This window comes from Crassostrea angulata, chromosome 3, assembly GCF_025612915.1.
Source record: "Crassostrea angulata isolate pt1a10 chromosome 3, ASM2561291v2, whole genome shotgun sequence".
In the NCBI taxonomy this organism is placed as follows: Eukaryota; Metazoa; Mollusca; class Bivalvia; order Ostreida; family Ostreidae; genus Magallana; species Magallana angulata.
The window spans coordinates 15,778,901-15,793,790 of NC_069113.1; the positions used below are offsets into that span (position 1 = coordinate 15,778,901).

At 33.8% G+C, this 14,890-nt stretch overlaps 1 protein-coding gene across 2 annotated transcripts; it reads left to right on the forward strand.

The window, feature by feature from the left end:
• Window positions 1-1,661: 1,661 nt before the first annotated feature.
• LOC128178134 (mortality factor 4-like protein 1) lies at window positions 1,662-13,948 on the forward strand. Of its 2 annotated transcripts, none has more exons than XM_052845155.1 (15): window positions 1,662-1,755; window positions 4,754-4,800; window positions 5,083-5,150; window positions 5,482-5,568; window positions 5,714-5,805; window positions 6,023-6,135; window positions 6,512-6,664; window positions 8,347-8,466; window positions 8,741-8,842; window positions 9,527-9,628; window positions 10,655-10,743; window positions 10,850-10,949; window positions 11,086-11,161; window positions 12,838-12,922; window positions 13,324-13,948. In XM_052845155.1, exons 1-15 carry the CDS (start codon window positions 1,728-1,730, stop codon window positions 13,406-13,408), a joined length of 1,347 nt encoding a protein of 448 aa, XP_052701115.1. In that variant the 5' UTR covers window positions 1,662-1,727; the 3' UTR covers window positions 13,409-13,948. The 2 variants fall into 2 exon arrangements, with proteins under 2 accessions (XP_052701115.1, XP_052701116.1); XM_052845156.1 differs by having other exon boundaries at window positions 8,741-8,833.
• Window positions 13,949-14,890: the final 942 nt, after the last annotated feature.

Sequence of the window (14,890 nt, forward strand, 5' to 3'; positions counted from 1 at the left end):
ACCTGAGACGAGCTAACACCTAAATTTTATCCATTTTTTGTTCACCTTGATAAATAGGAATCGTTAACTGTCTATTGACAAACTTCACTTTATATGCTGATCTGCTTTTTCTAAAGATGGTATGTTTCTCTGGAAAATAACCACAATCATTAACAAAATTTTAATCCCTTAAAAAACTGTCCAAATTAATGGAAATTTACTCTTGAAAACATGGTTTCTGATATAACATTCCGTACATGCATATTGTTTTCTTGGTTATTAGATATGCTGAAATTTTTTAAGAGTACGATTGAAAATGAATTTTATATGCCCCCTCCCCGTTGCTCTCATATTTCTCCATATTTCATAGTAGCTTACTATAATTTTATGAGATACAGTTGAACCTAAAGATCTCAAATACAATGGTGATGTCAAAGTGATTTGGAAGTCCCAGCCACTTATTTTTAAAGTATTTTACCCTTGATATCTGAAATAATCAGATATCTCAAAGTTTTTAAAGCAGTCCTATCTACACTAACGTGCCAAAAGTATGTCAACTTTTCTCTTTTCCCTTTAAATTTCATTGAAAACAAGACTTACATTTAAAAGGATTTTTGGTGTTATTTTTTGTCAGACTTTGAAGAAATTTTTAATAATTGAACTAAATTCAATTTGCACTTGAAATAGTTTTCTAACAACTCATTTGTAAAAAAAAAAAAATGATATTTCAAACACAACACAAAGATATTTTAAGTGCTCAGCTACTACAATGTATATATCTTTTGCAAAATGCAAGTCATAAAATCTTACCTTGGATTGTGAAAATTAAAACTCAAGAACTGAAGGTTGGAAAAAAAATCTAGAGATATTCTGAATTTATCGATCCAAGACTTTTCAAATATTGGTCAAGGTGTTACAGAGTATTTTTTAACGAATCTTTGAAAAATGTTGTTTTCAGTGAAATACATATATAGTGAAAAGAAAAAAATTGACATACTTTTTTTTGAGATAACAAAGTTTGACTGTATATTTTCCTAACACATGAAAAACCATTCTAAACTTTGTTTATCGGAATTAAATAAACAAAAATTAATGCATGTGTATAACCAGATGGAAATTAAATGTAATGACGGACCAGACCAGGATTCAAAACTGTGCCTCCTGAATCTCTGGTCAGGGGCCCTACTGACTGAGCTATCTTGTGCTGGGATTCGAACCTGTCTGACTGTCATATTCTTCCCCCTTAAATGATCTTTGCCTTCGAAGATCTCACCAGCTAAGCTCTTTCCCTGGCAGGAGTAAATGAATCTGTCAGTTCCAGGGGTTGGCACTGCACCAGATGAAACAGGATGGGAGATATAGTGAAAGACCAGAGAGATTCGATCCCAGACCGTCTGAAACTGTAGTCAGGTGATCTACCAACTGAGCTCTCTGGCACCGGTCTCAAACACCAGTCTGGTCTCATTATTATTTTTCACACCCTAGCTGTTATATTGTTTCCCAAAAATATAAAAATGTACCTTGATATATTTATCTCAGGGGGATAATTATAGTTTATATCTCAATAATTACATTTTCTCTCATGTTTCCAAAGCTGTAATAATGTAGACCTCCGTATATTGGGGGGGGGGGGGGGGGGGGCGAATCCGGATGTTTTGCCCTATATCGGTTTTAACAAACCGGAAGTACAGTTTTTCACGCCAAACTTGAAACTAAAATTATCTCGATGTTATACGTATTGTCTTAAAATGCCACCAAAAATGAAATTTCAAGAAGGTAAATGATTTTTACAATCTTGTTTAAGAGATAAGATGATAAAAAAATTGATCAGCGTTACTGTATGTATCTGACAAACGCAGAAATCGCTCTATTGCTTGCTAATTAGACTGTTGACGGTATTTGGTAGATAGATATCAAGATTTATATGGAATCATGTCATCATTCATTTAGTGATATATGAAACATTACTTATCTAGTTTAGTTTTTACTGTAACACAATATGTGTTTTTACAAAATATAGGCACTGGGCTAATTATACCATACAATAGCGATTTTACTTCAAATAAACAACAGTATCCTGGGCCTACAAAATTTTATTTTTTGCAATGCTCAAAATACAATTTGCAATTAAACACAAACAACATACATGTAATACATCATGTACATGTGAAAAAGTAACCTCCCAGACCCAGGGGGAAAATGTTTGAATGAGGGAAGGGGGAAAATTCAACTAAAGGCTGAAGGTAGTCCTCTACCAAACTGGTACATATTTGCAAATTTTTGGTCCAAGTTGGACTCCTGGTATCGTAGATAGGCGTTGCTCTTCGAAAAACCCAGTTCTTGGATAAGTTCACCCTGTAAACCTTGCTGGAACGCCCACGTGGCACCACCCGGCCGAAAGGAATGCCCAGTGATGCCCTCTCCAGGTAGGATTTTTCGCAGTCGAGACAAAAACCAGCTGTAAGACAGGGGTTTGCCATCTGTCCGTTGAAGGAGAGGGGATGTGTCTGAAGTCAAAGGGTTGGCAAAAAGCAACCAAAATAAGCTACGCAGGGCGCTTGCAGGGCACAGTGGATGACCGTGCAGATCCAGGAGGGTGACTTGAAGTTGGTGCTCACGAAACTGCAAAGTTTTCGTCCAATTCAGGGATAACAAGAAGCCTTTGGCGTGCGGGCTTATGTTTTGGATACACAAGTCACGGTCCGGTACACAGTTAGGTCCCTGAGATAAGAAGTTTCCAGGGTGCAAAAGTCAAAAAAATGCTATCAGGCATGCTGCCCAAAAAAATAGCTCAAACTTGCTCTTTGTTGTTCAAAAAAAATTGGCGCACTAAAAAATCGGGCTTTACAAATAACATGTGACATAGCTGGCTTGCTGCCTAATAATAAAAAATATGCGCGGAAACATTATTTCCGTAAACCTCATTCATTTCTACATGAATTAACATAAAAACTAATCACAGTCTAATCACAGGGGCTCGTCCCAAACTTTTTGTCTTCTTACTATGTGCCCACCCCTACTGGCGTGCGACCAGTTCTCGTTGAGTACCATTTCTCGCCAGTGCATTGTTACATCATTTTTCCTTTATAATTTTATATGTTGATAAAATGACGTAACAATGAACTGGCAAGAAATGGCAATCAGCAAGAACTCAGGTCTATTCTGTTTTGAAAAGTGGACAGGCTAGACCTACGTAGGCTATGCCTGTCCACTTCTCAAGTGCCTGTCCAGTTCTATTCTGTTTTGAATAGATTATTTTCCTTTATAAATGTTATATATCGATTTCAATTAAATTTCACTGACATGTATGTGAATTGTTAGTGAATCCAAAGAATTCTCCCTTGAAACGCCCCCTCTAGCTAGTTACTGTAACACAATATGTGTTTACTGTAACACAATATGTGTTTACTGGCCGCACACCAGTATACTAGAAAATACACAAGGTGTGTTTTATTGTAATATAATAGGGGTGGCAATTTGCTATATTCTTTAATATAAGAAACTTTCTTTCTTTTATGAAGATCATTTTTGGATGTACCTCTTGCCATTCACATTTCACTTAAAAATTGTATCTCAAAGACATTTATGGTAGTTTGTTCTTCTCTATTTAGTCATTGGCTCTTTGAAATCAACCTCTGCCTTTTAATTAATGAAACTAAATCATTTGTGCCAATCGATGTATATGTGCCACTACTATCAGTGCAGGACAACATCAATTCAAACAGGTTTTCTTTTGAAAGTATGTCCAAAGTTTTTGTTACCATCAATCACTTTTTGGTAATTTTTAATGAACTTAAAATACACGTACCATTCAAAGAAATAGATGTACAATTGACATCAACGAAAAGGGAAAAAAGCAAGGATTTCTTCAGTGGCAAGTCATCTCTTTTTTACACAGTAGAGAAATTCAAAGGAACCAAAGACAGATTTCTCAGTCTTACAGAGATTTCAGTTAGGAAAATATGCCATCTTTTATTATTCAGACCCTGAACAATATTATCATCTGGATACTTTAATGTTGTTTGCAATGCAAAGGCTCTAAAAGACAAGCTAGAGGGGGCGTTTCAAGGGAGAATTCTTTGGATTCACCAACAATTCACATACATGTCAGTGAAATTTAATTGAAATCGATGTATAACATTTATAAAGGAAAATAATCCAATTTTCGCATTGTTATGACACCTTTTTCCGTTTGGAAAAATTGACATTGTCAAAATATAAAAGATTTCCTAACAGGAGAGATTGGAAATCTTTTAATTAAGCATCTTTAACTTCAAGTTTTAGCTTGCACAATTTTTTCAACATTTTCATTTTGGTACATTTATGCTATTTGTCATGCAAAATCTTTGTTGAGGATATAAGAGGAATAATCATGAAATTTTTAATTTTATGTTTGAATATCATTTGACTCTAAAGCGTTTACTGGTATAAATATCATAGAATTGTAAGTTCAATGTGATTTAATTAAAACATATTGAGACAGATTTCAAGATCCAGAAACAAGTAAAATTGTAAATACATGTATAAGGAGAATGGGAAAATGTTTCATTTTGCATCTTAAAATTAATTGATTTAAAAGGAAGTTAGATAAAACCATTTAAAAGCTGAACTGTTAAATGTTCTTTTGAGGTACATTAATAGATTATTTTTTGCAATGCAAAACTCTTACTGTATGATTAAACGTAAAGGAATATTAACTAAATTATCTATGCAAATAACATAAAATTTCTAATGATGTCCATGTTATATTTTCCATATCTATCATTTGTCATAGGGGAGAAAGTTCTCTGCTTTCATGGACCTCTACTATATGAAGCAAAGGTAATTATTTCGGGGTTTTTTGAATTTTAATTTAGGATGATTATAGATGTAAATGTATTGCATTATCATATTTATGATCAATAAATTGTAAAATTAATTCAAAAAAAAAAAATCAAATATTCTTCTTATGAGTAGTTTATGCATCAGTTATGATAAATAGCATTATTATAATTTTCACATTTTGATGCTTATTAAAACATTTCCTAGTAATTACTATTAAATTGCAGTATATTTAAAAAATGTTTTAGAAATAATAAAAGTTCACTTGATGAAAATTTTCAGTGTGTCAAATTTGAAGTCAAAGACAAAGTGAATCAATACTTTATACACTACAATGGATGGAACAAAAAGTAAGTTCATTATAATTCAGAATTCAACTATAAAACATATTGTACACATGTCATATTGTAATATAGATAAAGGCAACACATATATGGAGTTAATCACAAACCTTGGCATTGTGAAGATGATGTTATATGATGTTTTCAAAATTATTTAACCAATCAAATAGCAAGCAACCAGAATTAAATCATTTACCTGCATTACAATTGAAGTTTTTCATTATCAAATTCAAAATTTATTGTACTAGAATATACAAAGCATTGTAAACAAGCAATGCAAGAGTATAATATATGTAAAAAATATAAGTAAAATATAAAAAGTCTGTTATCCTCATTGTAGTTGGGATGAATGGGTTCCAGAGAGTCGAGTTTTAAAGTACAATGATACAAGCATGCAGAAACAGAAAGAATTGCTGAAAGCTCATGTGTAAGTTCATACAATTATGAATAACAATCTATTTAATACATGTCCTTAATTATAAACACATTACAATATTTTTGTTTGCTGTCTGAAATATTAGCTTTGAAAAGTTATAATTTATCTATGTACTGGAGTATGTTCATACTGACAGGGGCAAAGGAAGAAGCAAAACCAGGGTAAAGGAAAAAGAGAAAGAAAGGGCATCCACTCCAACGGAGAGAGGATCCAAACAGAAAGGAACAGGTACATTGTCTATGGTTGCTAAAAAGAAAAAAGTATCCATGTCTATTTAATGAAACCAACAGTAAAAATAGAAATCAATGATTGATTGATGTGAAATTTGTTTCACAGTACACATGTACTTCAGATAAAAATACATTATCATTAAATAAGCGAGCCAGAGATGTTTGTACTTGGTAAGGTGCGCTGTTATTAACAGTGGGTTGTTTATGTTTATAAGCCTCCAGTGCCTCGGGGTCAGCGGCTAGTTCACAAGAGTCCTCCACAGCTAGTATCCCCAACCCCTCTGGCCCCTCTGACTCCAAACGCAAGAGAACACGCAACGACACTGAGGTATAATTGATCAGCAGTAAGAGCTGCGTATAAAACTTTATATCCTGTGTAGGAGTTTCTATTTCTCTGGGACTACAAGAGAACCCCATTGTTACTTGTTATATCAGTAGGAAGATATATTTTTTACTTCTAGCTATTATTTTTTAAATATTTTAATAATATTCATTCATTGCTATGATGTGTTTTACCAAGTCTGGTCAAGAACCAGTGGTGAACATCATGTAAAACCAGTATTTTTCATATAATGATATCTTCTATAGATGTGGGGAAAAGAAATAGGAAACCTGTTCTCCAGATGAAAAAACTAATTAAAGATTTATTTCATGCTTTTAAATTAGTTAGAAAGGTATTTAATTGTTTCCTTTTGCTTGGACAGTCAGCTCCAAGTACCCCCTCACAAGAGACGAAGGACTCCACACCCTCTGGTACACCGGCCACCAGCACCCCCACCCAGGGCGAGACACAGAAGAAACGAGGTCGGCCGGGGAACAGTACACCTGCTGCAGCAGCTTCAACTCCAACCACAGAGGTAAGGTTAAAAGTAGATCAAATACCTAAAAAATATAAAGTACTTGTAGAGTTGATATGAATTAACCTCTTTATGATGTTTACATGGGTGCTGATATACAGTGCATATTAATACAGCTTTAGTGGTAAATAATTTAATGATGTTTATTGAACAGGTGTTGTTATGTCATATTTCCCCATCCTCTATCAATTTGCCTTGCAGAAGAGCAGTTTCACATTTACATTTAAACAGTCTATGAAGGTTTTTATACCCCCGCAAACGAAGTTTAGGGGGGTATATTGGTTTCACCCTGTCCGTCTGTCCGTCCTTCTGTCCGTCCGTCTGTCCGTCTGTCTGTAGACGCAACTTTGTCCCCCCTATAGAATTTTTTATTACTGCATGGAACAGTTTGAAAATTTGTACATATGTTGAACACCATCTGAAGATGTGCACCTGCAATTTTTTTTAAGATCAGACAAGATTTAATGATTTTATGACAGTTTTCATTTTCCTTATTCTATATATTGTACACTAGTGTTGAAAAGTAAGGGAGGTAATCCTTACAGATTTTATTAATTAATTAATAGAAAACACTCTAAAATATATTTATATAAATACATCCAGATGGAGTTTTTTGTCTTTATGTCTTAATTAATAAAAAAAATTATTTTTTATAAGTATTCTATCAACTGACAATGCAAAGTTTTTGTTTGTCAATGATAAATTCTTATGAGCTAATGAGAACATCAAAGACAAGTGTGGCTGAATTCATTTGTCCCAAGGGAGCCATTATCTGAGCCATGGTTCAGATGGAGCATGTGTTTAGGGGAAATTGATAATCTGTAAAATGGGTGATGGTTTTGGGGCTATTTTAAAACTGTTTCATTTAAACCAAAAGGTCTATCATTATAAGGAAATAAATAATATAATTATTAATAAAGAAGTTAAACTATTTTTAAAGGTTGTTTAAATTTATTTGTCAAGTAATTCGTGAAGTGACCCTATTGGGCATTAATTTAAATGAAATTCAAAATTACTGATATGATTGTAGTGTTTTGGCAATTTTAAAATTGTTTGTAATATTAAATTTTCTTTTTTACATATTTTTACATAGTATGGTAATTATGGTAATATTTGGGAGTTTATTAAATTTAACAAGCTCATCAAAGAAAATCATAGTCCTATGGGATCAATTTTCTGATATGGAGTTCAATTGTGCCATAGGAAAAAGTGAGGAAAATTTGAAACAACTACCAGTAATTGCATTTGTCAAGACTCTTATTAGAAAGATATTGAAAGTTTTATCAACAGAAGAGCATTGCTTGGCTACCGGTATTTCTATTCACTGCAAAGGGAGGGGTTATTGTCATTTTGTTGGTTTTTCTTTAAATCAATTAGATTAAAAAAATATATCATCAAATACATACATTTGTAAATGTATTACTGTTATAGATATGTATTTACAGTGAAATTCTGACAATTTTGATTTTGATTTTTCTTTGTTAACTATTTTTCTTTTTTTTTTACATTTCTAGAATTTTTTTTTTGTATGTGTTCCAAACCTTAATTATTATTCAATTCAATTATTTGTCCCATTTGAAATTAGCCTAGCGGGGATATTAGTCCCATTAGGACAGTTCTAGTTAAACCAATAGCGGTTTCAGTTTATCTGTTCCCTATTGTCTGATGTTTGCATTATTCAGACTGGGCCAGCCACCCCTGCACCTGGTCCCGAATCTACCCCAAGCACGCCTTCAACACCAGTGACCAGTGAACCAGCAAAGAAACGGGGACGACCACCAGCTACAGCTGTCACAGACACAGTAAGGACTTTTGTCTTATAAAAACAATGTATTAGCTTGATTAAGTTATAAATGTTGATTACCGGATTATTTATCAGTTGGTTATTTGAGTAGATAAAATAACTCTACTTTGCATAATAAACCTATTCACATCAGAGTAAATAATTCTCAATTAATGCATGAAAGTGTAGAAATTTTGGTCGATAGAAGAGAAACAAATTCAGGTACATAAGGTGGTGAATTGTTGATATGATTACATTGTAATCTAACTACTGGTACTTTGTTTTTGATGTAGTCATCTCAAGGATCTCATGAATCAACAACCTCAACAGGGACAGGGACCCCTTCCACAGAACAGAAGAGGAAACGGCCCAGACCAGATCCTACGGTAGAATCGGTACTATTGATCGACCCACACTGAAGCTTGTACACCCACACCCCCTATCCCACCCACACAATAACCCCATCCCATTCTCATAACCCTCACAACCTACCCCACTACAAGCAATCTAATATTGATTTCCTTATCTCTCCCTACTTCACTAATATTATTTGACATCACACTCGTATAATATTTTAGAATTTAGGAACTGTGATTAAATTTAGATTATACCTAAGTACATGTATGTGTGTATGGTGTTGTAAGAAAATATCAGATTTCACTGTAGATTTTACCATAACATTTTAATCTGTTGCATTATATACACATTTTATTTCAATAGCTTATTTTTAAAAGTATGTACATTAAAAGATTTCATCATTGAAAGGATTATGCTTAGCTTTTTTCTACCCTTGGGCCTAACTTTGTGTACTGGTAACTTCAATGTTTGAGTATGTACGATTCTGCATCTCATCTTACTCGGTGGTAGATGTTTTCCCTATTGCTTGTTACCAATTAGCAATGCATCCTTCTTTATGATCTAAAAATGGATGTATGTACAAATACAATGTACAAGTACATGCCATTTTGTGTATGTTTGTTCTTATGAGAAGAAAAATGATATTCTTATAAGATCATTATGTTGCACATGCATACTTTATCATAGTTCTGAGTTTATGATAACTTATTTTTTCTTTGAAGGAGGAGTCATTCCTAGCCAAGATAGAGGTAAAAATCAAGATTCCAGAGGAACTCAAGCCTTGGTTGGTGGATGACTGGGACCTCGTCACACGGCAGAAACAGGTAACTCTCTATATAGGAGTAATCAGATTTACCTGTAAAATATTTATCAGATTTTATACCCTGTAATTTACACTATGCAGAGGAAAAGTTACGTACAAATTTTGAAACCGAATGGCACAACAATATCCAAAGTATACCAAAACTTCGTACATATATTCTTTTTAAATCCAGCTACACAGTCGAAAAATATGTTATGCTAGATCTCCCAAAACCCATCAGATCAAAATTGGCTATGTATAGATGTGGTGTACTCCCCCTGAGGATCGAAACAGAGGAGAACCAGTGGGGGACAGAATATGTAACCTATGTATCGAAACTGAAAAGCACTTTTTATTACGTTGTCTATTCTTTAATAACCAGAGAAGTCATTTATTTTATAAAATTGGATATGATTTAACTGTAAGTCAAAATAATACAAATGATAGTACTCTGTTCGTTGACCTAATATGTAACTACCCCCACCAAATCGCTTATTAATGAATTATAAAATTTAAGACAGAAACACTTGACAAAACCGTCTTGCTCCCAAAACATGTCAAATTTATTCACATTGTAACAGTTTGAAAGTGACTTATAGGTCCGTTGGGCCGGGTGTATTGATGTTATATTTGTAAAATGAATTTTGTAATTATGCTATATACACATGTCACTATAATAAATTATTTACTTACTTTATATATTACATATACATAGAGAGGAAGAAGGTCACTGAATGATTTGAAAATCTCAATAACTGAATTTGTTCAAGATCTGCTGGAATACTAAACACATACTGTTTATATAATAGGACACAATTACAAGTAACAACAACAATTTCTAAGTGATTATTCCTATAAAGTATAATCACAACTGTGTTTCGAACATAGTATAAAACTTGTTGGATATGTTGAGGCCTCCGACATGATTATTTAATCCTTAAAATGTAAAGCACACACTCATACAGAGGCATACAAACACAAGTTAATAGATTCCACACACAAGTTTGATGCTTGTCTGACTCTTATAGAATATTTGATATCATTCCAGGTAGTTTCTCTGCCATGTAAGATGTCGGTGGATAACATATTGGATGATTATGTGCGCACAAAATCTGCAAAAGCCAGCAATGTAAATAAGTATGTTCATTTTCTTCTTAGTTTCTCAAAATTCATAAACTAGTAAACTGTCTTTTGGATTACTGGTATTTTCTTTAAGATTATCAGAATAATTATTGTTTTTCAGAGATGCAATTGTAGAGGTCACACAAGGTATTAGAGAATACTTCAACGTCATGTTAGGTACTCAGCTGTTGTACAAGTTTGAGAGACCACAGTATGGAGAGGTACATATCTTTTGAACTGCCATAGTATTTTATCATTTTCATTTTTTTTTTGGAAGGGGGGTGTGGAAAATACTTTTTTTATTCTTGTTCAAAGCAACCTTTTAGTATGTATTTCCATGAAAGATTTTTTTTGCAGATTATGAAGGAAAATCAAGATACTAGTAAACCAATGAGTGAGATCTATGGGGCCGTCCATTTGCTAAGACTTTTTGGTAAGAATAGCGATTATGTGTTTCACCTTTAATTTGATTTCCTTGAACATTACTGCATCGTCGGTAACCTATGGTTAATTACGCGTCCTTCCTTTTTCCATCATAATGGAGAGAGGAATGACGAGAAATCAGCTGTGGGTTTCCGACGATGACATTACTGTAATGAAACTTTTCTCAATCAAAGTACATTTATAAGATCACCTGTATATGCATGTACATGTTATATCTGGCTTGCATATACCCATGACTTTTTAGCTCACCTGAGCTAAGGGCTCAAGTGAGCTTTTCTGATCACAATTTGTCCGTTGTCTGTCGTTGTCGTCGTTGTAAACTTTTCACATTTTCATCTTCTTCTCAAGAACCACTGGGCAGATTTCAACCAAATTTGGCACAAAGCACCACTAGGTGAAGGGGATTCAAGTTTGTTCAAATGAAGTGCCACGCCCTCTTTAAAGGGTAGATAATTGAGAATTATTGAAAATTTGTTGGTATTTTTCAAAAATCTTCTTCTCAAAAACTATTCGGCCTGAAAAGCTTAAACTTGTGTGGAGGTATCATCAGTTAGTGTAGATTCAAGTTTGTTCAAATCATGGTCCCCGGGGGAAGGGAGGGGCCACAAGAGGGGGATCAAGTTTTACATAGGAATATATAGAAAACATCTTTAAAAATCTTCTTCTCAAAAACTATCAGGCCAGAAAAGCTCAAATTAAAATGGGAACATCCTCAGGTAGTGAAGATTCAAGTTTGTTCAAATCATGATCCCTGGGGGTAGGGTGGGGCCACAATTTGGGGATCAAGTTTTACATAGGAATATATAGAGAAAATCTTTTAAAATCTTCTTCTCAAAAACTATCAGGCCAGAAAAGCTCAAATTAAAATGGTAACATCCTCAGGTAATGAAGATTCAAGTTTGTTCAAATCATGATCCCTGGGGGTAGGGTGGGGCCACAATTTGGGGATCAAGTTTTACATAGGAATATATAGAGAAAATCTTTAAAATTTTCTTCTCAAAAACTATTAGGCCAGAAAAGCTCAAATTAAAATGGAACATCCTCAGGTAGTGTAGATTCAAGTTTGTTCAAATCATAGTCCCCAGGGTATGGTGGGGCCACAATTGGGGTGTCAATTTTTACATAGGAATATATAAAGAAAATCTTTAAAAATCTTCTTCTCAAAATCTATTAGACCAGAAAAGCTTAAACTTGTGTAGAGGCATCCTCGGGTAGTGTAAATTCAAGTTTGCAAAATCACAGTCCCTAGTGGTAGGGCGGGACTGTGATGGCGGTTTGAATTTTTACATAGGAATATATAGAGAAAATCTTTAAAAATATTCTAGGAAAGTTTTCGGTCCAAAACTCAGTACTTAGTGTGAAAGCACAGGTTATGCAGATTTAAGTTTGATGAAACCATGATTCCCTAGAGAAAAGTGGGGCCACGAAAAGGGGGGGGGGTTAAATAGGAATAGAGAAAAATCTTCTTACAGGTACTACAACAAAAGGGGCTTGGTATTTACCAAAAAATAAGAGGTAGATAAAATATTTTTAGCAAGATCTACTGTACTCAGTTGTCAAGATATTTTGATACTGTAATGCTAATTTGATCAGAATTAAGGCAATTGTTGCTCAGGTGAGCGATGTGGCCCCTGGGCCTCTTGTTTATTGATCCTTTCATTGCAGTTAAACTTGGAGGAATGTTGGCTTATACATCTTTGGATGAGAAAAGCATACAACTTTTACAGAATCATCTGCATGACTTTTTAAAGTAAGTAAAATATTTGTGAGACAAATTTTCAGAAATTAAAATTATGTATAGGCATATGAATATCTGGCCCTGGGACCATAAAACTTAGACTAGCTCACTTTTGATCTCAGTCTCACTTTTCTTCTATTTGTTTGTTTAATAAAAGGGTAACTGAGATCAGTAGTGAGCTTGTCTAAGTTTTATGGCCCTTGACCCTGTTCATACTCTGTGTGGTGATCTAATACAATGTAAAATTACTGAGCTTGGTGTTGTTTTATCAAATTAAAACATTCAGTGAATACATTTTGTAAAATCTCTACCACTTATAATAAAGATTAAGGTCAATAACTTTAATGATATCCTTTAGATTAATAAAAATGCAGCTTTACCGTTTTCATGATTTGTTTTCATTATTATTTCAGGTATATGCAGAAAAATATGTCCACTTTATTTTCCCTTAATGACTACATTGTGGCACCCCCAGAGTACCACCGTAAAGCAATATAACCCATTATTCACCTAGCCTGGAAGTGATATCATGATGGAATAGTGGGACAATTGTTGATTACAGTTTTACCATTTACATGTATTTTGTGAGATTTTTAAAACATAAACAATTTAGATATGTTTACAACATACATGTTTGTTGTACATGTACGTTTAAAAAAAAAAACATGGCATTATTTGAGTATGCTTTGATTTTGATGAACATGTACTTGTATTATTACCAGAGAACTAATGTAAGAGAAATTTTACATCTCGTTGCTTGATTTTTATGGTCACATGTGTGAATGATGCACCATTGTTGATGAAAGAAGGATATTAATTTTTTTGTACAGACACCACATTTGAATCGGGGCAAAAAGTGGTCCTGGATCCAATATGGTTTTGGATTTTAGAGGTACACTGTCACTTGTTTACATATATTAATAGTTCACAATCATACAGTAGCTATTGGTTGGGCAAAACCAGCATAGTTCATAATTCGATATATGTTACTGGTTGCATTCAGTAAAGATACATGCAAATAAAAGTGAAAATCCAAAATTTTGTTCTTCATTTGTTGTCAACTGAGCTTTGATATAATTGCAGTCTAATATGTGATAGTTCATGTAATAGGCTCAGTACTGCCTAGCTTCTACTAGCTTTAGCAAAATGTAGTGGGTTAAGCCTTTAGCTCATTTGAAAGAGCGTTTAAAAAGGAAGGCCTTGGGTTCAAGCCGTCTTGTGGTCTCTCCTGTATATCCTGCTTCAAATGATTAAGGACTGCGATAATTTACAGGTGTAGCTTTTGTAAGTAAAGAGACTAGAAGCATTAGCTCTCGTTTGATCTGGTGTGGTGTAGGATTTGTGATACTTAGCTCAGTGCCATACGTGTCCCAAATCTGCAAAAATAATTATTAGTTAAAACCTTGGACCAAGAGAGCCATTTAAATCTTGCAATTATGTAAATTAATAGTTGCCTTTGACCAACGGAACCATTTGAATCTTGCAATAATCTAAATGGACAATTGAATGTACATGCAATACAATCATGAGACGAGAAAGCTTAACACATCCATGTTAGCTAATATGAATTCACAAGCTGTTCCTCAAATTAGATTCAATACAGGGAGAAGAGGGACTATAGCATGTAAGCCAATATCTTCCGAGAAAAATAATAACTTTTTAAAAAAACTCTTACTATTATATGCGTTCAGAGAAAAGTCTCGTCACACAACTCGCCATTGCCTTCTACAATTTTACATATCACGTTGTCACACAACACAAGAATGAGCTAACAAAAATTCATTAAACTTGCTGTCGCGCTGTCAGGATTTCGATGTGCCAGAGAAAATAATGTATTGTTATATGAAATCTGATTGGTTAAGACGCAGTTCATAATCCGTTTTGTTATACTTTCATGTTAAATACTGCAATCTGATTGGTTAAGACGCAGTTTATAATTCGTTCTATTACCCTCAGCGTTAGCAACTCACTTAGCAACGG